This window comes from Pelophylax lessonae (genome assembly GCF_965119305.1).
Source record: "Pelophylax lessonae genome assembly, chromosome: 8".
NCBI classification, from domain to species: domain Eukaryota; kingdom Metazoa; phylum Chordata; class Amphibia; order Anura; family Ranidae; genus Pelophylax; species Pelophylax lessonae.
In genome coordinates, this window is record NC_138775.1 from 209,747,307 (window position 1) to 209,770,126 (window position 22,820).

Below are 22,820 nucleotides of genomic sequence, written 5' to 3' on the forward strand. Positions count from 1 at the left end.
TGGTGGGATGGGATGTGCAGGGGGCGGGGAAGAAGGTAGAGTTTGCTGTAGCCGGTTGCATGCTCCTCCCAGATCCGATCGTGTGCTCCGATGGCTGCAGGGAGTGCGAGAAGCGTCGTGTTTGTAACTGGCAATGCCAAGAAGCTGGAAGAGGTACAGTACTCATAGCAGGGAGGACACATCTATATGGATGGGACTGCTTATATCCTCAGTGCTGGGGGGGATCTGTCTGCTGCATCCCCGCCCACTTCTGGGAATGAATGCTAGCAGCTTGGCTGACGTCCTAACCCCCATCCACTTCTTCTGGAAATGCTAGCAGCCTGGCTGTCATCTCAACCCCCACCCACTTCTGGAAATGCTAGCAGCCTGGCTGTCATCCTAACCCCAACCCACTTCTTCTGGGAATGCTAGCAGCCTGGTTCTCATCCTGATCCCATGGCTTCATTACCTCCTGGCACACTGACATGGAACAAGTCTGCAGATCACCTTTGATTTAAAGTGTTACAAAACCCACATCAGTAAAATCAGTCTGTATATGCAGTAAAGCATGCTTGTTATACTCACTGTGGAACCTAAGGGGTTAATTCTCTGCATTGTGACTGTTTGATCCTGTCTCCTCTGATCCTCTCCTTCCACTGTCCCCTAATAATTTCCTGATAAGACAGTCTATGGAATCAGTCTGCACATGCTCAGTTTGGTGTGTATTGCTAGAGAGTTTTTTTTTATTTTTCTTGGGAGAGTGCATGTGATCAGCACAGGGCCAATCAGCACTCTCCAGACAGAGGATCAGGGGTCCTGGATCCTGATAGGACAAATCAGTGCCATATGAAAACTCCAACAAGCTCTAACCAGTGCTCTGCTGACACTGAGAGAAGTCACAAGACTGCTATATACTGCTGATGAGAAAAAGTATTTAGCAGTTTATATTTACTAAAATGATTGTAGGGATGCACTGAAATGAAAATTTTGGGCCGAAACCGAAAATGTAGGATGCCCTTGGCCGAAAACCGAAACCAAAAATGACTTTTTCCCCCAAATAATTTTAAAATAGATAGAAGAGGGGCATACGCCAAAAACAGGCAGCAACATACACCTGTCGCTGCCACCCTGTCACAGTATATGTACTGTGATGGGTTGGCAATAGGTTAATTTAATTACCAATGATATTTGTATTATGCAGCATGAGGGGGGTTAATGTATTGTCACTGCTGGTCACTCATCTATTAGTGACCGACCAGTGGCAGTTAATTAACCCCTTTGTGCTGCATTAGTGCAACCAGTATCAGTGTTAATTAACACTGATACTGGTTGCACTAATGCAGCACAAAGGGGTTAATTAACTGCCACTGGTCGGTCACTAATGCAGCAGTGACAATACATTAACCCCCTCATGCAGTATAATACAAATACCAATGGTAAGCTGCCTCAGCTATCACCCCCCCCTCCCCGCATCAGCCTCAGCGTCCCTCTCCTACTAACTCATCCGGTGTCCATTATTCAGAAGTCCCGCCTCTGGCCGGCCGGCCGCCTCCCGGTGATGTCACTACTACTACGATCTGTCCATGAATGAAGTGACACACCGGGCGGGAGGGAGGGCGAGCGGCCGCTAATAGCTGTCACTATGTGAGCTTCACTTCTCTTCAATTCCCTGTCAGCGGCACGATGTATATGAATGAAGTGACACTCAGGGCGGGGAGGGCGGGGGGAGCGGCCGCTAATAGATATAACTATGTGATCCTTCCCTGTCAGCTCAGCGGGACTGTGTGTGAATGAGAACTGACCTGACACCGGGCGGGGGGAGTGGCCGTTAATAGATACAACTATGTGAGCGCTTCACTTCCCTGTCAGAGGAGATACATGCCTCACAGGGGAGTGAAGTGAAGCTCACATAGTTATATCTATTAGCGGCCGCTCGCCCCGCCCTCCCGCCTGGTATGTCCCTTCATTCATGCACAGATTGTAGTAGGGACTTCATTGAGAGGCGGGCCGCCGGCCAGAGGCGGGACTTTTAAAACCTGCGCTGCGCCCTCCTCTTTTCTCACAGCGACCATATTCATTTCGGCGATGTTAACCCATTTTCGGCCAAAATTTCGGTGCATCCCTAAATGATTGTGTTTCCATGGTCTGTGTACAACCAGATATAGTGAATTCAGGGTCCTGGGTTTAGTAATGGCGGCATGCTAGTCCTTGCTTTGAGTGTTCAACGCATGGCCACTGGTGTGCGCAGGAAGGATTAGCACTAATGTTCTGGTTCAGAGGGTTTTACATTGTTTACTTCTTTTATGTGAATTAACCACTTGAGTCCAAAAACAAATCTCAAATTGCTCTCCTACATGTAAAAATCTGCATTTTTTTGCTAGAAAATTGCTTAGAACCCCCAAAGATTATATACACTATATTACCAAAAGTATTGGGACGGCACATGAACTTTAATTGCATCCCAGTCTTAGTCCGTGGGGTTCAATATCTCGTCCATATCGGTGCCTTAACTCACAAATGCACTTCTGGAAGAATGATCAAACATTCCCATAGACACACTCCTAAACCTTGTGGACAGCCTTCCCAGGAGAGTTGAAGTTGTTATAGCTGCAAAGGGTGGGCCAACTCAATATTGAACCCTATGGACTAAGACTGGGATGCCATTTAAGTTCATGTGCGTCCCAATACTTTTGGTAATATAGTGTATATTTTTATGCAGAGACTCTAGAGAATAAAATGGTGGATGGATGTCGCATTTTTTTTATGTCACATAGTGCATAGCCGTTTTCAAACACAAACGGAGGAGGAGGAGGATGCAATATATGTAAAAGGTATAAAAATATTAAAGAACAAAGCAAACAAAAATAACGTTTTAATAATTATTTTATAAAATATAGAAGTAAATAAAAAATCAGCAGGAAAAGCATAAATAAATGGGTGAATGTGGCTGATTAGAGTAAATTAAGGGGTAAACGGAAACAATTTATTAAAAAACAACAAATTATTATTATTATATATTTTTTTTCTACTTGACAAAAGGTTGCTTTAAACTGACTTAGGGTCCTTTCACACGGCCGCTCCGCTGCTTTAGTCCGCTGCGGGACTTTTTTTTTTTTTTTTCACGGAGCAGATGACATTTGTGTCATCCGCTCCGTGTGCCCGCATATCATCCCATCCGTTTGCGGATGATATGCGGACATAATGTAAGTATATGCCACTGCGGATGTCAGCGGATGATACCGCTGACATCCGATTTTCCTTCCTTTCCGTTTTTTACACGGATTAAAAAATAGGGTTCTGTTCCATTCGAAAAAACGGAACAGAACTGAAAGGAGGAAAATCGGATGTCAGCGGATGGTATTCCGCTGACATCCGCAGTGCCATTCACTTACATTATGTCCGCAAATCATCCACAAAAAAATAGGATGATTTGCGGACACACGGAGCGGCCGTGTGAAAGGACCCTTAATTTGCAGACTGGAGTTCATTCCTTTGATCTGTGAATGAAAGGAAAGATGCAATGTTTGTTTCCTTTTATCTCTTTCAGCCCTGAGCAATGTTGTTGATAAACATTGCAGCTGCTTTTTTTTTTTTTTTTGACAGCTGTGAGCAGGAGAACTGCTCTGCACTTTTTACATGAATCATGGAAATGCTGGATTAAGATTTTGTGGGGTTGAATTAGAGCTGCACGATTCTGGCCAAAATGAGAATCACGATTTTTTAGCTTGGAATAAAGATCACGATTCTCTGTGTAACAAAAAAAAATTGGGATAACTTTACTGTTACGTTTTTTTTTTTTTTTTTTTTTTTTTTATTCATTAAAGTTTATTAATTGCGTTTGAAAGACTGCTGCGCAAATACAGTGTGACATAAAATATTACAACAATCGCCATTTTATTCTGTAGGGTCTCTGCTAAAAAAATATATAAAATGTTTGGGGGTTCTAAGTACTTTTCTAGCAAAAAAAAAAATGATTTTAACTTGCAAGCAACAAGTGTCAGAGAAAGGTCTAGTCTTTAAGAGGTTAAACTTCCTTTCTCCCTGGCAGAGGGAAGGAAAAGATACAATGTAATCATTTTGTTTATAGTTACTGTGAGGCTCTGTTCACATCTAGGCGTTTTGGGGCGTTTTTGGGGAGTTTTTCTGCTCTAGGATCAGCTCTCAAATGCCCAACAAGAAAAATCCTATTCATTTCAATGGCCCCTGTTCACATCTGAGCGTTTTGACGCTGTAAGCAAAACGCCCAATGCTCAAAAAAGTACATGAGCTTCTTTTTGGGCAGATTACAGGCGTTTTCCATTGGTTTCTATTCAATCTAAAAATGCCTGCACAAAAAACGCCTGTAAAAACGCGGTAAAATCACGGTAAAAAACGCGCGAAAACGCTACGCTCAGGTGTGAATGTAGCCTTAATGCTGATAGGCGTTTGTTTGCGGGTGGCTTTTTTTTTTTTTTTTTCCACAGCTGTTTTCTCTGCTTCCTCACTCGCTATGCAAAGAATCGAGCATATGTCAGGTTTAGATCATCGGGGGGGGGGGGGGGGGTGAATCGAGATTGCGATTTTCATACGATTAATCGTGCAGCTCTAGGTTGAATTGGGAATGCAATCTTTTAACGATTAATTGTTCAGCTCTAAAATTTATATATAGTGTTTTTTGGTTCTCTTTTCTGTGGTTCAAAGAACTGTAAAATGACAACATTCTTCTTCTTCCCTTTTTTTTGTTTTTTTTTTTTTTTTTTTTTTTTTACCTATATTCAGGTTGTCCAGATCCTGGGAGACAAGTTCCCATGTAAATTAATGGCAAAAAAGATTGATTGTAAGTACCTTTTACAGTATATAGAATTAATAGTGGGATGTCTGTATGTCACATTAATCATTTATTTTGCTTTTTCTCCAGTGCCGGAGTACCAAGGAGAACCAGATGAAATCTCAATTTACAAGTGCAAAGAAGCAGCAAAAGAGGTAAGCAGAGGAGCAAATAATTATAATTACTAATATAGTAATACTTAGTATTCTTACTAATAATAATTAACCTACTGGATGACCTCTTACTTTTTATTCTAAAGAAAGAGAAAATATCTATTTCTTTGTCACATTTTGTAAAAAATGTGACTTTGTATTGCGCTGAGCCTGAGAATTTATCATTTTGGACATGGAAACATTGTATAACATTAACAGTGTGTGTAATAGACTGCTTTAGAGCCGGTTCACACTGGGGCGACACGACTCTGTACTACTTCGGGGGCGACTTGTGCATTCCCATGCACCACGACTTCGGAGCGACTTGCAGGGACTTCACATAATGGAAGTCTATGCAGGTCGCCCCGAAGTAGTATAGGACACTTTTTCTAAGTCGGAGCGGCTTGTGTCGCTCCTATCAGAACGGGTCCTGTAGCGGTCAATGGGAGGGCAAGGGAGCGCGACTTGTCAGGCTGACAAGTCGCGCTAGTGTGAACCGGCTCTCAGTTTAAAGTAGAACTATAATTAACACTTTCCTTTTCATTTTGAATAGAGTGAGGGAGAGTTTTTTTTTTTTTTGCCATCTGTGTCCCTTTGGGGAGATTTACATTCACTTCCTGTCCTATCGCCAAAACAGGAAGTGAGAGGCAATCCCTGCAAATGAAATTCAATTCTTCGGGGACCCCAAGGTCACCAGAACTAGTGTCCCCATTGCAAGATTTCCCCTCTATTTTTCTGGGGACAACCCAAAATTTCGTATTTTTTTTTTTTTTTTTTTTTTTACTTTCAATGATAATGGTAAACGGGACATATAGAGAGGGTGAATCTCCTTAACGGGGGCACAGACAGCAATAAAAAAAAAAGCTGGCAGGCGTTGTAATCCTTTTAGTTATACTTTAAGGCCCCAATCACGCCTGCGTGGTTTATTGCATGTTGCCTGACAAGAGGTCGCCATTCTTTTCTGTGGGTCCTGTGCACTTCTGTGTGCTGGGAAAAATAGTACAGGTGCATTTTTGGCAAAATATACTACCATGAGAGTGCACAAAAAGACAGGTAACATACTTTTTTTGTGTATTTTAACACATGACAACAAACACTAGAAACGTCTCATTTATTTAACTTTTTCATTGGCCAAAAAAAGGAAAAAGCATTAAAATGCACCTTGTCTTTATTCAACCTCACCTACTATGTAACTATTTAATGTGTGCCATAATGCACATCAAAAAGATGCTTACAAATCACAGGAAAACACAGATACAAAGATGTGAACCTAACCCAAAGGATTTTAAATATAGATAGAAATCTGAGATCATGTTCTAATGACTTTTGAGTTTGAAAATGATGGGGATAGATTACTAGAGGCATTTTTTTTTTTTTTTTTTTAACTACCCGCCCCCCCCCTGGCATTTTTTTTACTCCTACTGGCATAGGGTAATTTTTAACGCTTACTGATCACTGACTCAAGGACATTAGAGTAAAAAAAATGAGCCTGTATTGGTGGTCACTGGAAGTAAAGATTGCCCCTGTGCCAGTTGCCCATTGAAATAAAAAATAAACACGCCAATTGGCAGTGGAAATAAAAATGCACCTGCACCAGTCATCAATGGCAATAAAACAAATGCCTCTGCGCCAGTCGTCAGTGGGAATAAAAGAATGCCTCTGCACCAGTCGTCAGTGGGAATAAAAGAATGCCTCTGCACCAGTCGTCAGTGGGAATAAAAGAATGCCTCTGCGCCAGTCGTCAGTGGGAATAAAAGAATGCCTCTGCGCCAGTCGTCAGTGGGAATAAAAGAATGCCTCTGCGCCAGTCGTCAGTGTGAATAACAGAATGCCTCTGCGCCAGTCGTCAGTGGGAATAAAAGAATGCCTCTGCGCCAGTCGTCAGTGGGAATAAAAGAATGCCTCGGTGCCAGTCGTCAGTGGGAATAAATAATGCCTCGGTGCCAGTCGTCAGTGGGAATAAAAGAATGCCTCTGCGCCAGTCGTCAGTGGGAATAAAAGAATGCCTCTGCGCCAGTCGTCAGTGGGAATAAAAGAATGCCTCTGCGCCAGTCGTCAGTGGGAATAAAAGAATGCCCCTGCGCCAGTCGTCAGTGGGAATAAAAGAATGCCCCTGCGCCAGTCGTCAGTGGGAATAAAAGAATGCCCCTGCGCCAGTCGTCAGTGGGAATAAAAGAATGCCCCTGCGCCAGTCGTCAGTGGGAATAAAAGAATGCCCCTGCGCCAGTCGTCAGTGGGAATAAAAGAATGCCCCTGCGCCAGTCGTCAGTAGGAATAAAAGAATGCCCCTGCGCCAGTCGTCAGTGGGATTTAAAAAATGCTCTGCGCCAGTCATCAGTGGGAATGAAAAATGCCCCTGCGCCAGTCGTTGGTGGGAATAAAAAAAATGCCAGTGTGGAGTAAAAAATGTCCCTGTATCTAGGAATAAAAACACTCCAGCATCAGCGGTTCCTACGAGTAAAAAACACTCCTGCAAAAGTTGTCAGTAGGAGTAAACCATGCCCCTATGTCAGTGGTCAGTGAAAGTAAAAAAAAAAAAACACCACTGAATGAGTGGGAGTAATAAAAAAGATCGTTCCCCCACCTCCGGGCATTGGTGTCAGTAATTAAAAACTATTAGACTAATTTGGTTCATGTTCATAGCCTTTAATTGTAATATTATATGTAAATTCTTAATTCATTGTTTTCAGATTCAGGGCCCAGTTATTGTTGAAGACACGTGTTTGTGTTTTAATGCTCTAGGAGGTCTTCCAGGTCCCTATATGTAAGTAGATTTTTTTTTTTTTCTTATATTTATTTTTATTTATATATTTTGTTTACATTTTTATGGTATTTAACCATTTTGAAGGAAACCCATCCTGAGAAAGATATGAAAACTGCCATTGCTGTCCTCTTTCTGTAAATTCTAGTTGCCTGGCTGTCTTTGAACTCAGTAGTTTGTCGTGGTCCTGGAGCAAACATGCAGAGAAATGAAGTGAAAATCACCATTGAAGTCAGCACTCAGGATCTCAATACTTGTTCTGTGCTGTGCCTCAGAATGTTGGATTAGCAATACAGCCGGACAACTGTCATTTTCAAAATTTAGACATTAACAGTAGCAATCAATATTATTTTTTTTTTTTTTTCTTGCAAAAGTTTTTTATTTTGTAAGACATATGTAGATTAATAACATACAATCTCAGGAAATATTGCATAAGAAAGGTATACAATGTGTCATATACAGAGCCCACTCGGGAAGGGACTTCGTAACGATAACAATGGCAACAATGCAATACGAGTAGGCATGGTTACTAAAACAGTATTACTAAAACGTCCGAGGATCAGAACAGAATCCCAGCCCGCAAGCAAAGCATAGAAAAACATAACCGTGGACCTCTATGTAAGTTACAAACGCCCTCTGTAAACCAGGAAGGGGAACCCCCCCCCCCCCCCGAATCTTATGAACTGGGGTTGCATATAATCACCCTCTGAAGATATAGGTCCTGAGAGAGGTAGATACCCTATAAGCCACAAGAAAGGAGGAAGTATGGAATATCCGAAAGGAAGAAAAGGAAAGGAAAAGAAGGAAAGAAGAGAAAGGGGATAGGAGAAAGGATGGAGATGCTGGAGTGGATGCAAGAAGGGATCGGGTGGAGAAAATACAAAACACAGACAATTAGGATGAGGGAGGTGAGATGTACAGACGCCAGGGTTCCCATACTGCTTCAAATTCCGCTTGCTTGTCACGGAAGATGCTGACCATCTTCTCCTGGGTCATGATCCAAGAGATTTTGCGTTTGGTCGCCCCCATTGAGACCGAGGGGGACTTCCAAGCCAGAGCCAAGGTAAGCTTCCCTCCCAACAACATGAAGTGCATGAGCTTCAAACTGGTTCTGGGCCCTTTTACACCAGAGCCAAGAAGCAGCGCTACTTCCGGGGTCCTGGGAGCTGGAAGCCCAGTAACATTGCGGATCAGACTAAACAATTTATTCCAAAAACTACGGATACGTGGGCATTCCCACCAAATATGGAGCAAGGAACCCTGATGTCCGCAATCGCGAAAGCAAAGAGGATCAGTCCCCGGGTACATTCTGGCTAGACGGGTGGGAACAAGGTACCAACGCGTAATAATCTTAACATTAGCTTCAACAATCAATATTATTTTTATTCAGGTTTCGTCTTAACACAACTACAAGAAAAGTCAAACTCCAGCCAAAACTTTTTTTTTTTTTCTTCTTCTTTTAGATCGGATAGAATGGGAAAGGGTTAGCTTTGTTTTTTTTTTTGGCGGTGGGGGGGGGGTCAAGTTTTTCTCTAGTGTTTTTTTGTTTTTTCTTTTTATTCACACCGAATCTACATAGCCATGACCAAAAAAAAAAGAACATGACATACAACCAAGGAATTATTATTATTATTATTATTATTATTATACCTTCTGTAAGTAATAATCACTGGAAATGTCTCTATAATTATGCCATCGACTATGCAAAACCACATAAATCTTTACTATTAAAAATAGATATATGTGATATTACTTATTCTGAGTACCTTTCTTTTAACCTATTTTTCAATTTATTTAATGTAATCATTTATTCTCAGGTATTAAAGCGGAACTAAACTGTATCTGAACACCACTAACTGAAAACGCTATAGTTCATTTTTAAGCAAAGCTAAATCCTCCATCCATCCATCCATGTCTCTATGTAATATTTTGTTGAGATCACTTTAACAAAAATACCCCTCTAGCATTTCTAGCCATGACCCTGTTGAGCACGTCAGCTTTTTCTCCCCTAATAAATTAAAGCATCATTTTAAAAACTGCATTTTGTATTTACTCGGGTTATTTTTGTGTATTATTAAAATTTGATGATCTGAATTATTCCAGTGTGACAAATACGCTAAAAAAATTAAAATAAAAAAATCAGGAAGGGGGCAAATACTTTTTCACAGCATTATAGAAGGATATGCTCTGGTAATTTTTAATTTCTTAGGTTTACAATGTCTTTTAGGCTATGTTCACATCTTGGCATTGCTATTTACAGGCGTTTTTTCAGGCATTTTTATGGGCGTTTTACAGGCATTTTTGTGCAGGCGTTTTTAGGTTGACAAGTGACCAATGGAAAAAAAATAAAAATGCCTGTAATCTGCCCAAAAAGAAGCTCATGTACTTTTTTGAGCGTTGGGCGTTTTGCTTAAAATGTCAAAACGCTCAGATGAACAGGGGCCATTGAAATAAATAGGATTTGTCTTGTTGGGCACTTTCTGAGCTGATCCTAGAGCAGAAAAATGCCCCAAAACGCCTACATGTGAACTTAGCCTTGCTTTATGGACATGGGGCAAAAAAGTAAGGTATAATGTAAAAGGTTACTAATGTAAGCATTTGGTTTTTCTTTCAGAAAATGGTTTCTTGATAAGCTAAAACCTGAAGGTAGGCATCCATTTTTCACAACTTTCCTAAATCCTTTTGTTTTTTATTTTTATTACTGTTCCTTATTGCTTTTCTTGGGTGGTGGGAGAAGGTCTGTCTTTTTTTTTTTTCTGTAGGGTCAAGGTTTTATTAGTTTGTACAGAAGGAACCAAGGTACCATAACCCACAGGGCAAACAATATGACTTCCAGAAAGTACAAGAAGCAGATGCCATTTACAGAATTCCTTGGCTGTAAGGTTTCCATTATAATACAAGAATATGTATAAAACGAGGGCCATGTACCTTAACATCATTTTAGTAAAATATCTAACAGGCTTATTTATTAATGAGAACCATAAGGCATTTTTTCTAACTTATGGTGCTACTTGCCACCCTCTGAAAAGCAATCCAGCTCTTAAAAACTAAAAATATTAAAACCTGCGCTAAGTGAACATATATAAGGTGTATGTATCCTGAAGCTGCTACTCACTTTGGTAAAAACCAAGAATTACTAAAATCAATCTAAACGCAGCGCTAACAGGTATAAAAGATGTTCTTAAATAAATCCATGCAAAATGTGATCGATAAATACAAAATTCATATAAATAAAGTGTATAATACGATCAATAAATACAGATTCATATATTATAAAGTCATTTATATGTATTTATTGATCGTATTATACACTTTATTTATATGAATTTTGTATTTATCAATCCAGCTCTTAAGCCTCGTACACACGCACAGATTGTTGGCCAACTGATCGGCCAACTTTTGTCCAGTGTTTGTTGGTTGAAATGTGCTCTAGACTTGCACTGGACTTTTGTTGGCCAACAAAAACCAACTTCGGAAGTGATGTCATGTGATGGTTTACTTTCCGTGTGTTTTTTCTTCTCTGAGCATGCCCAGTCTTGCTCATCTGATTTTTGTCTGCCGAAATCTGTACTGACTGAGGAACAATCGGCCGTTCTTTGTTGGCCAACAAAAACTTTATAGCATACACGCCAGATTTTTTTCGGCCGAAAATTCGCAGTTGGTTGTCGGAAGCATCATACTAACGAGCCTACAATCGGCCGATCGGACGTTGGCCAACAATTTACGGCCAACAATCTGTGCGTGTGTACGGGGCTTTAGGCTAGCCATAGATAATGCAACTTCTTTTCCCTCAACTGGGGGTTGAAGGAAGGCAACCTGTCTGCTTACAGCAAGGCAGCAGAGCTGAGGACCTGGCGCAGAGCTCACTACTCTGAAAGATATTAGAAGCTGGTTTGTGATTCAGACTGCAGGTATCTTTTTTAAAAACGAAAACCATTTATTTTGGGTTAACCAAACTTTAAAGGATTTAGAAAACACTGTTAAAATGTTAATAGATTTTATTCTTATTATTAAAATGTGCACAAACCTAGTTATCTAATACTTTCTATTGATTGCATTGACAGGTTTACATCAGATGTTGGCAGGATTTGAGGACAAGTCGGCCTATGCCCTCTGCACATTTGCGTACAGCAATGGAAATCAAGAGGACCCTGTACTTCTCTTTAGAGGCAAAACCCTGGTGTGATCATTGACCACTTTACATTTATTTAAAAAGGACTATTTTAAAAACTAAGCAATTATAACCTATAAAAAATTATTTTTTGGGGCTTCTAAATTTTTACGACCAACACAGTTTATTCTTCCAGATACCTCCTAAATTTCTTTTGTTTTTTTATTAGTTCTGTAAAATACTTTTGGATCTTAAATTGACCTTAAGCTGCAAAACATTAAAGAAAATGCACTGGGGGCGGTTTTACTAAAACCGGTGTACACAGAGTCTGGAGCAGCTGTGCATAGTAACCAATCAGCTTCCAAGTTTTTATTGTCAAAGCTCAAAGTGTTACTAAACCCACAACAGTAAAATCAGTCTGCATGCTTACTACTCACTGTGGAATCGATGGGGTTCATCCTCTGCATTGCATAAAAAGGCTGTTTGATCCTGTCTTCTCTGGTCCTCCCCTCATTCTCCTGACTTCTAATAATTTCCTGATAACACAGAGTCTATGGAGTCAGGCTGCACATGCTCCGTTTGGTGTGTATAGCTAGACAGGTTGTTTTTTTTTTTTTTTGGGAGGTTGCATGTGATCAGCACAGGGCCAATTAGCACTGTCCAGACTGAGAGTCGGGGGTCTTGCAGTTTCTTAGGTCAGTCAGAAAACTCCTCCTGTAAGCTTTAACCAGTGCTCAGCCAGACACTGATAGAAGTCACAAGACTGCTATATACCGCTGATGAGAAAAGGTATTTAGCTGTTTATAGTTACTAAAATGATTGCATTTCCATGTTCTGTGTACTGTGGGAGACCAAGTATAGTGCATGCAGGCTCCTGGGTTTAGTAACACTTTTTTAATTGACCAAGCTGAAGTTAAGCTGGCCATAGATGATGATATTTTTTTTTTTTTTCTGCAACCTGTGAAAATCGCACAATTTCCCTCATCAGCACAGTCAGTTTTGATGGAGGAATCCCTCCCATCCCGGGAGAAGAGGGTGCATATTGCTAGTGGCTATAGTTGCTGTCAATAATGGCATCCTAAAAATCCTACATGCTGGCTGTACCCAAGTCGATTGATGGATTAATGTTGGTACTATCAGCCTGCCCATACATGGTTTGAATCTCAGCTGGTACCTGCTGTCCTGGCTTAGATTTGAATCGTCTGTGGTCAGTTTTAGAAAATTGGTTTCTCTGCACAGCTGCACCAGTTTTAGTAAATCTCCCCAACTGACTCAAATTGCCTCTGTTGCCTCCTTGCAGTTAAAACAGAACTAAAGCTGATCATACACTGTTAGTGCTTTTTTTTTTTTTTTTCTAGATTAGAAACCGTCTAGATTTTTCGGTCCACACAAATGAGGTCAATGCAGGAATCCCTCCCACCAGGACATTGTTTTCTGACAGCTGCACCCACAGCAGATATTAACATAAAATAGAAAAAAATGAGAACCTATTGTATTTTAAAGGTTCATTAATGCTTGAGGTTGTAAAAACAGGCAGATTGACCACCTAGCAAGTCTCTCTATTGAATTTAAAATGAGGAGTGGATAGAACTGTATACATGCAGGGGTTTAAGTTGTCTTGCATCGCAGTAGAAAAAAAAAAAAAAAAAATATATATATATATATATATATATATATATATATATACTATAGTGCGATGCAAGACAACTGTTCTAACCACTCCTCATTTAAAATTCAACAAAGAGACTTGCTAGGTGGTCAGTCTGCCTGTTTTTACAACCTCAAGCATAAGGCTACATTCACACCTGAGCGTAGCGTTTTTCGCGCGTTTTTTACCGCGATTTTACCGCGATTTTTGCGGCGTTTTTTACCGCGATTTTACCGCGATTTTTACCGCGATTTTCGTGCAGGCGTTTTTAGATTGAATAGAGATCAATGGAAAACGCCTGTAATCTGCCCAAAAAGAAGCTCATGTACTTTTTTGAGCGTTGGGCGTTTTGTATACAGCTTCAAAACGCTCAGATGTGAACAGGGGCCATTGAAATGAATAGGATTTGTCTTGTTGGGCGTTTTGAGAGCTGATCCTAGAGCAGAAAAACGCCCCAAAAACGCCCCAAAACGCCTACATGTGAACGGAGCCTTAATGATCTTTAAAAAAAAAAATTATATGTGTGTGTGTGTGTGTGTGTGTGTGTGTGTGTGTGTGTGTGTGTGTGTGTGTGTGTGTGTGATATATATATAATCAGAATATCTTTTCACTTTTAGGGGCAAATAGTATCTCCGCGAGGGCCACGGGACTTTGGATGGGACCCATGTTTTCAGCCGGATGGTTTTGAACAGACGTAAGTAGTCTCTAGGTGTGAGCTGAAGTTAATGGCTGTCCATAGCATTAGAGTGGAGGAAGAGAGGCAGGCAGGTGTATCTGATAGTGTTCATGTCAAGAAGTACAATAGTGATTAGAACAGGTATTCTATTTCTACTGTATCCTGTATTCTATTTAGCGGCATTCTGCAGTAACATATTTTTAGCAATCCTGCATTCTATACAAAAGACGTTCACTCACCTGAAAGTATATTATCTCCAAAATTTTAGGGTCTAACGGTGCACAACTTGATATGTGGGAGAGTAAACCCACATGTATTACAGAAGAGGGAAAAGATAACAACTTCCACCCTTTGTAAACTGGTGCTCACTCTCCACCATAGCAAGACGATCAGATGAGCATGAAATCCACCATCTTTTTAACAATTGTGTGCAGTAAGTCCTCCAAAGTGTATATGTTGATATCCAGCTAAACCAAGTCTTGCTTTAACATATCTAAATTCATTAAGCCACGAAAATGATAAACTTTCATTTTCACTCCTGGAACAAATCAAAGTCGATCTGAGCGCAGTTCAACCATTCACATGAAGCTTTGTATTCTATGAATGAATACAAAGCTTCCTCTGATTGGCTGAGTCAGAGAGCGTGATGCCTGCTTCTTCACCTCAGCCAATCAGAGGAAGCTTTGTATTAATTTGTAGAATACTAAGCTTCTGTGAATGTTTGAGCGGCGCTCAGCCCGACTCTATTTTGTGACGGGAGTGAGATAGGAAGTTCCCATCCCTCTCCAGAAACACAGCTGAGACTATATGCAATTAATACAGCGCACTCAATTAGTTTGTTTGGGCCAGCTTGGCCCAAATGAACTGTTTAAAGAGACATTAAAGGAGATTAGTTTTAAGGGCCAATATTTTCCACCCTTTTAGGACTGTGCCTGTATAAAGGAATACTTATCAGATGTAACTGGTTTCCAAGAACTAACAAAAATTTGTAATCCCAAAGTCTGTCTTATAGTGGATAAGTTGCAGGTGACCTGACATTCCAAGAGCCTCCCGCCAATCCTTCACTATTATGACAGAAAGGCAAAAGACTATTCTCCTAACATTGAGAGAACCTTTCCCCCAACTCTGGGAACTTGGAAAACCTTAACTGACCGAATCCTGCCCCTATATGGAGTATCTTATGAAAATGAGGCCATCCACAACTTTTTGCCCACATCTAGGGTCTCTGGTTGGCATGTACCTCCACAAACCCAGATGTAACCTAGACCGTTTATGCCCATCAGAATTTGTGCACATTATATACTTTTTCGGATATGTCTTGCTTCTTTTAGTAACATGCTTGAAAACCTATATACAGTGCCTTGAAAAAGTATTCGTACCCCTTGAAATTTTCCACATTTTTGTCATATTACAACCAAAAACGTAAATGTGTTTTATTGGGATTTTATGTGATAGACCAACACCAAGTCGCACATGAAAATTGGAAAAATGATAAATGGTTTTCCAAACTGATTACAAATTTCAGAAAAGTGTGGCATGCATTTGTATTCAGCCTCCTTTACCAATCCAATCGATTGCCTTCAGAAGTCACCTAATTAGTAAATAGAGTCCACCTGTGTGTAATTTAATCTCTGTATAAATACAGCTGTTCTGTGAAGCCTCTTCAGAGGTTTGTTAGAGAACCTTAGTGAACAAACAGCATCATGAAGTCCAAGGAACACACCAGACAGGTCAGAGATAAAGTTGTGGAGAAGTTTAAAGCAGAATTAGGTTATAAAATAAAATATCCCAAGCTTTGAACAACTCACGAAGCACTGTTCAATCTATCGTCTGAAAATGGAGAGTATGGCACAATTGTAAACCTACCAAGACATGGCCGTCCACCTAAACTGACAGGCCGGGCAAGGAGAGCATTAATCAGAGAAGCAGCCAGGAGGCCCATGGTAATTTTAGAGAAGCTGCAGAGATCCACAGCTCAGGTGGGAGAATCCGTCCACAGGACAACTATCAGTCGTGTACTCCACAAATCTGGTCCGGCTCTATCATAGGAGCCGGTCCAGGAGGCGGGACTTCGTATGACAGCGCCCGCGTCTGGTAAGCAGAAGAACCCTGCTTTTTGTGTTATCAGGCGGCGCTCTAATTCCCATGCACTGGTCACTCTGCATTGATGGGGGCACTGAACACTCTGCATTGTTGGGGGCACTGATCACTCTGCATTGATGGGGCACTGGTCACTTTGCATTGTTGGGGGCACTGATCACTCTGCATTGATGGGGGCACTGATCACTCTGCATTGATGGGGGCACTGATCACTCTGCATTGATGGGGGCACTGATCACTCTGCATTGATGGGGGCACTGATCACTCTGCATTGATGGGGGCACTGATCACTCTGCATTGATGGGGGAACTGGTCACTCTGCATTGATGGGGGCACTGGTCACTCTGCATTGTTGGGGGCACTGGTCACTCTGCATTGTTGGGGGCACTGGTCACTCTGCATTGATGGGGGCACTGGTCACTCTGCATCGATGGGGGCATCGGTCACTTTGCATTGGATGTGTGATTGAATGTGCAGAATATTGGCCGATACCGATACGTTGTGACCAAAATATTAGTATTGGCCCTGAAAAAACCATATCGGTCTATCCCTAGAGGACTCTGCTAGATTCCTGGACAAGTAAGTATCCTAATATTAAAAGTCAGTAGGTACAGTATTTGTAGCTGCTGACTTGTTTTTCTGAATGAGCCTGGAGTTCCCCTTTTAAATTTTAGTTTAAAAAATAATTCAATTAATATGTACCTATAAACTGAATGTATTTTGAGTACAACGAAAAAACACATCTTTATTTATGTCACGACTTTAGAATTCCTCCCTACATGTTTCACACAGTTAGGCTTTATTAGGGCTTCTAAACGTCCCTTTAAGACTGTGGCCAAATTGTTGCTTGCTAGCCACCAGAGACGTGAGATTATTTCTTTACCTGCATGAGTGTCATCAGATCTGTTAAAGTGGTGTAATCTACACTATGGCCACATGGTGTCACTGGTTTCATAGTAACTATATTTAATAAGGCTTGTCCTTGCGGAATTACCACAGTAGTAGCATGTAGAATTATTTAGGTAAGAGAATAATTTAATATAATATTTAACAACAATGATTCTGTTTTTATAGCTCATTAGAAAAAAGTTTTATTGCAATACCTTATCTTTTAAAGTAGTTAGTAAATAGCTTTTGTTGCAAAAAAAAGAAAGAGAAAAGTATAAATTACCATTACTGCAGGCATAAGATCCTTTTTGTAAATGCTGTCATTCAAAGTATTCACTGAATGTCACAGCAAGATAGATCGATAGACAGATGCTACAGGCACAGTGCGTTCCCCTATGGGCATGTATGTAGGCTTGGCGGTATTGTAGAAAAACTTTTTTTTTTTTTTTTTTTCTAAGAACATTTTGTAGTGAAATCTTCCTATCTGAAGACCAAATCCTATAAGATAGAGCAAGATTTGAGCATTTCTCATTCAACACAAGTATTTATAGAGTACCCAGACATGGGGGAACAGAACAGGAAATGAATATTATTTACAGTTTAATATTTCACTGCCATGTCTTACAGTATCACATTTGTCTGGACGGTGACATTACACTTTCGTATACTGAAAGGAGTTCTTGGAAGGTCACCTTTCATAGCATCGTTAATCCACTAAATATCCTGTGTCCATAAAGACCTGTAGTGTTTGACTCAGGTCCAAGTGTCTGCTGGCACTACCCAGGTCTACTGCTTTATGGGCAAGCTGCTATGTTCAGTCTTTTTTTTTTTTTTTTTTGGAAAGTGCAGGCCATAGAATATGCAGTTTTCTTTCCTTAAGAAATTTGCTCAGTTCCCCCATTTAATGCAGTCAGTGTCGATTGGGGGGAATCCCTCCCGCAGCGCTATTAGAGAGCCTTCCTGGCCAGCAGAACACAATTACTGCTAGCGACCATAGCCACCAGCAGTGATCTTATTTAACAAAAAAAAAAAGTCAGACAGGCTGGTTGTACCCAAGTTGATTGATGGATAGACTTCAGTATAACCAGCCTGCCCATAGATGGGGCGTGCTCCCAGCACAAAGGGAGAAACGCAAAAATGCAGCCAAATGGGAAAAAAAAGCCCAGTCCAGTGGGGCTGCATATTTGCGTACAGTCAGCGTGAAGAGGTTAATAGACATTATTTGTTTATATATACTGTGTGTGTATATATGTGTGTGTGTGTGTGTGTGTGTATGTATATATATATATATATATATATATATATATATATATATATATATATATATATATATATATATATATATATATATATGTGTGTGTTTTTAAATATGATACATTGGCGAGGGAGGCGGCCTAAGAAGGCAGAATGACGTCACGAAAATATCAATGCAATGCAAAACGTTATGTTTGGCATAAAAGCAACACAGCTCCTCACCCTGAACACACCATCCCCACTGTCAAACATGGTGGTGGCCGCATCATGGTTTGGGCCTGCTTTTCTTCAGCAGGGACCGGGAGGATGGTTAAAATTGATGGGAAGATGGATGGAGCCAAATACAGGACCATTCTGGAAGAAAACCTGATGGAGTCTGCAAAAGACCTGAGACTGGGACGGAGATTTGTCTTCCAACAAGACAATGATCTAAAACATAAAGCAAAATCTACAATGGAATGGTTCACAAATAAACAAACATATCCAGGTGTTAGAATGGCCAAGTCAAAGTCCAGACCTGAATCCAATCGAAAATCTGTGGAAAGAACTGAAAACTGCTGTTCACAAACGCTCTCCATCCAACCTCACTGAGCTCGAGCTGTTTTGCAAGGAGGAATGGGCAAAAATTTCAGTCTCTCAATGTGCAAAACTGATAGAGACATACCCCAAGCGACTCACAGCTGTAATCGCAGCAAAAGGAGGCGCTACAAAGTATTAACTTAAGGGGGCTGAATAATTTTGCACGCCCATTTTTTCAGTTTTTTATTTGTTAAAAAAGTTTGAAATATCCAATCGATTCCGGTCCACTTCATGATTGTGTGCCACTTGTTGATTCTGCACAAAAAATTACAGTTTTATATCTTTCTGTTTGAAGCCTGAAATGTGGCAAAAGGTCGCAAAGTTCAAGGGGGCCGAATACTTTCGCAAGGCACTGTATATTATTCACGAATTAATTATTTTATTTTTTTGTGCTTTAAACAGTTTATCTTCACTTGCAGGTATGCAGAACTTCCAAAGGAAGTGAAGAACAGCATTTCTCATCGGTACAGAGCACTAAAGGAAATGTCAGAATATTTCATCCAGAATAGTACCCCCAAAGTATAAGTTCTCAAAGATCTGAAGTGAGTGTCATTTCCCTGGATGTGAATATATAGATTCCATCAGTCTTGGAAAGAGTTTTTTTTTTTTTGAGTGCCCAAATGACCTACTTGCAGTTTTACCATAAAACTAGGAAAACTGTTGCACATATTTGTCATGAATAATTGTCATGGATGGGCTTGCATGCCTGTAAATTTTACTGGAGCTTTGAACTTCTGATTGGGTCTTTCTTAACCACTTTCCTACTGGGCATTTCTGCCCCCTTCCTGCCCAGGCCAATTTTCAGCGCTTTCTCACAAATAGAGATTTCTTTTGGTGGTATTTAATCGCCTCTGTTTTTGTTTTGTTTTTTTATTTGTTACAAAATAAACTAAAAAAGGCCTAAATTTTGAAAAATAAATGTGATTTTCTTCATTTCTGTTATCATATTTTGCAAATAATCTTTCTTCATAAATATTGGCCAAAATGTATACTGATTTATTTCTTTGGTGAAAATAACCCAAATCAGTATATTTTGTTTAGTCTGTAGGAAAGTTATAGAGTCCATAAATTATGGTATATATCTGAAAATAAATCAATCCTAATGTACTGAAGGCTTATCTCATTTCTTGAAGGCCAGAACTACAATCGTTCTTAAATTACCCTTTCTCGGAAAGTAGAAAGTCCAAGGTATTTAGTAAGAGGCACGGCGAGTTTTTTGAAGTTGTAATTATTTTGTCACAATTTTTTGGAAAATTAAATTTAAAAAATGTATTTTTTTTTATTTTTTAAATATTGTCATCGGTGCAGTACAGCGTCATTATACGACTGGCGTGGCCGTGATCAGGGACACTGACTTGTGACAGTATGTAAAAAAAAAAAAAGTAATTTTTTTTTCTTTTTAAAATTTTGCTAAAATAGTGTGTGTATATATATATATATGTATGTATGTGTGTGTGTGTGTGTGTGTGTGTGTGTGTGTGTGTGTGTGTGTGTATATATATATATATATATATATATATATATATATATATATATATATATAATATTATAATTTTTTTTTTTTTTTTTTTTTTTTTACATACATTGACCAGAGCAATACAGTGTTGCCAACTATGATTGCTTATAACTGTGCATTTTACAGTTCTGAGCAACCATTTTTTTCGGAATGGAAACTACTCATTCAGTGTTTACTATTGCGAAGAGCTGTAATTGGCCACAGCTAATTACATGATACAGGTGGGCTTTGATTGGCCCTGTCTGTACCATGTGATGATTGTGACCAATCACAGAGCTCATCACAATAGTACACAATTAAAGGCATGTAACAAAGCCTTTCCCTGTGTACAACTGTCACAGTGATCACAAGGTACAGCGATCTGTCATCAGTGGCCTGAGTGTGATTCTGGGAGGACGTCATATAACATCCTCCCACAACAACGGTACTCCCATCCAGCCATCATTTTACCACAGGCTGGGCAGGAAAGGGTTCAGGATTAGGTCCCGAGGAAGTGGAGGACAGACAAAGAACTCCACAGAAAAGTTCTCCTTGCAAGGAACCAAAGCTTACTAGTGTACCTTGCTCAGCTTGGCATGGCCTGGGCACCTTGGAGAATCAATCCTGGTATTCCCAGGCAAGCTTCTGCTGACCAGCCATTAGACCTAGGACAGTGATATAGTTGGCTTAACCAATAAAATATTTGAGATATGGAAATTGTATCTGTGATAAGGTAAGTGTGTAGCTGTACAGAGGTGGCTTGTACAACTGCTGCCCTTTTAAAATTGAGAGGTGCCAGTTCAGGGGGGTTTAGTATATTCTATGGATAAAGTTCTTCCAGGCACATCCAGTTCAGAGGGGAGAATTTAAGGCAGTTCCCAAAATGACAAAATTCCTTCAGGATAAGATTTCGTTTTTGGATGGGGGGGGGAGACAAATCTGGACTGACCTACTCTGTCTATATCCACCAGGACCTCTACCTGATAATGAAGATGTTTGATGGTGCTGTTGTCTGTGCAAGACTTTGGCAGCCATTTATTGGAGGCACTTGCTTCTCTATTATTTAAATTTTATGATTTTTTTATTTTTTTTTTTTTTATTTTGCATATTCAGTGCAGATTAAAATGTTCACAGCTTTTGTTTTCACTGACATAATTAGGAGATTTTAATCCTCATAAATTGTGCCATGTATGTTCTGGGTGAGAAGTACTTAAGGCCTGTCCGTACACACGATACGAAAATCGGAAGGAAAATTTCGTCCGATGAACGATCTGCCGATTTTCAGATTGTTAGTATAGTGCTTTGGACAGCCGATTACGACTTGTCAGACGACAAAATCTGGATGTGCAGGCTATAAAATTTTTATTGTACGTCAACACAACGTCCAATTTTCGTTTAGGCTCGGTTCACATATATGCGATGCGGGAAGGCTGCGAATTTGCAGCCTGTTCCCGCATCGCACACGCACCCCCGGCAGTTCACACTGCCATATGCGATACGCTGGGGGTGTCAATGTAATCTTAACGACACCCCCAGTTTGATCGCATATCACAGTGCGATCGTGCAGTTCGCACAGGATCGGATCGCACAAGTGTGAACCGCTGTGCGATCCGATCCTGATGCGGCTGCAAAAATGCCTCCTGTGCGTGTTTGCTGCGGGAGCGATGCGAATTTAGCCATACAGTTTGTATGGCTAAACTCGCACCGCACAGCTGATCGCATGTAATGTTGGAGCAGTGCGCTCCGACATTACATGCGAACCCCGCACACGCACAAGTGTGAACCGGGGCTCAATTAGTACAGTTTTCGTCCGAAAAAATCGTAAGAGCAAGTCTAGGCATGCTCAGAAATGAAAGAAAAAATACAAAACAATTCAACACATTACATCATGACTGAAGTTGAATTCTGTCGTAGGAGAATTTTCGTATGAAAGTAACCTCTTCACTTTCATCAGACTAGCATGCCACAAAAAACGGACGAAAGATCATTCGATAATCTGATCGTGTGTACGAGGCTTTAGACCTTTTTTGAGGAGGACTTTTTAGGGGAAGAATACCCAGAAGTTCTAAATATACAATTCACAGAAATCAAAGGCTGACATCATTTTGATAAAACCGGGGGGTTGATTTATTAACACTGGAGATTGCAAAATCTGGTGCAGCTGTGCATGGTAGCCAGTCAGCTTCTAACTTCAGCTTGTTCAATTAAGCTTTGACAAAAAAAACTGGAAGTTGATTGGTTTCTATGCAGAGATGCACCAGGTTTTGCACTCCTCAATTTTAGTAAATCAACCCAAGAATGTTAATCATGGATTCATTGAAGACAGTGGCTGACATGATGAATCTACTAGCATTAGAATCTGGCAATAAA

The 22,820-nt window shown here is 40.3% G+C and overlaps 1 protein-coding gene across 3 annotated transcripts in view; it reads left to right on the plus strand.

Moving 5' to 3' along the window:
• The first annotated feature begins 34 nt into the window (after window positions 1-34).
• The window catches only part of ITPA (inosine triphosphatase), a 28,350-nt gene continuing 5,564 nt past the window's right edge, over window positions 35-22,820 (plus strand). For 2 of the 3 annotated variants that reach the window (XM_082266677.1, XM_082266675.1), the window contains exons 1-8: window positions 35-153; window positions 4,738-4,795; window positions 4,877-4,941; window positions 7,629-7,702; window positions 10,314-10,345; window positions 11,764-11,879; window positions 14,076-14,152; window positions 19,375-19,497. In XM_082266677.1, the coding sequence (XP_082122803.1) occupies window positions 91-153; window positions 4,738-4,795; window positions 4,877-4,941; window positions 7,629-7,702; window positions 10,314-10,345; window positions 11,764-11,879; window positions 14,076-14,152; window positions 19,375-19,480 (591 nt within the window). In that variant the 5' untranslated portion in view covers window positions 35-90 and the 3' untranslated portion in view covers window positions 19,481-19,497. Of the gene's footprint in view, window positions 154-4,737; window positions 4,796-4,876; window positions 4,942-7,628; window positions 7,703-10,313; window positions 10,346-11,763; window positions 11,880-14,075; window positions 14,153-19,374; window positions 19,502-22,820 lie in introns of all 3 variants that reach the window. The other variant, XM_082266676.1, reaches the window with a different exon arrangement.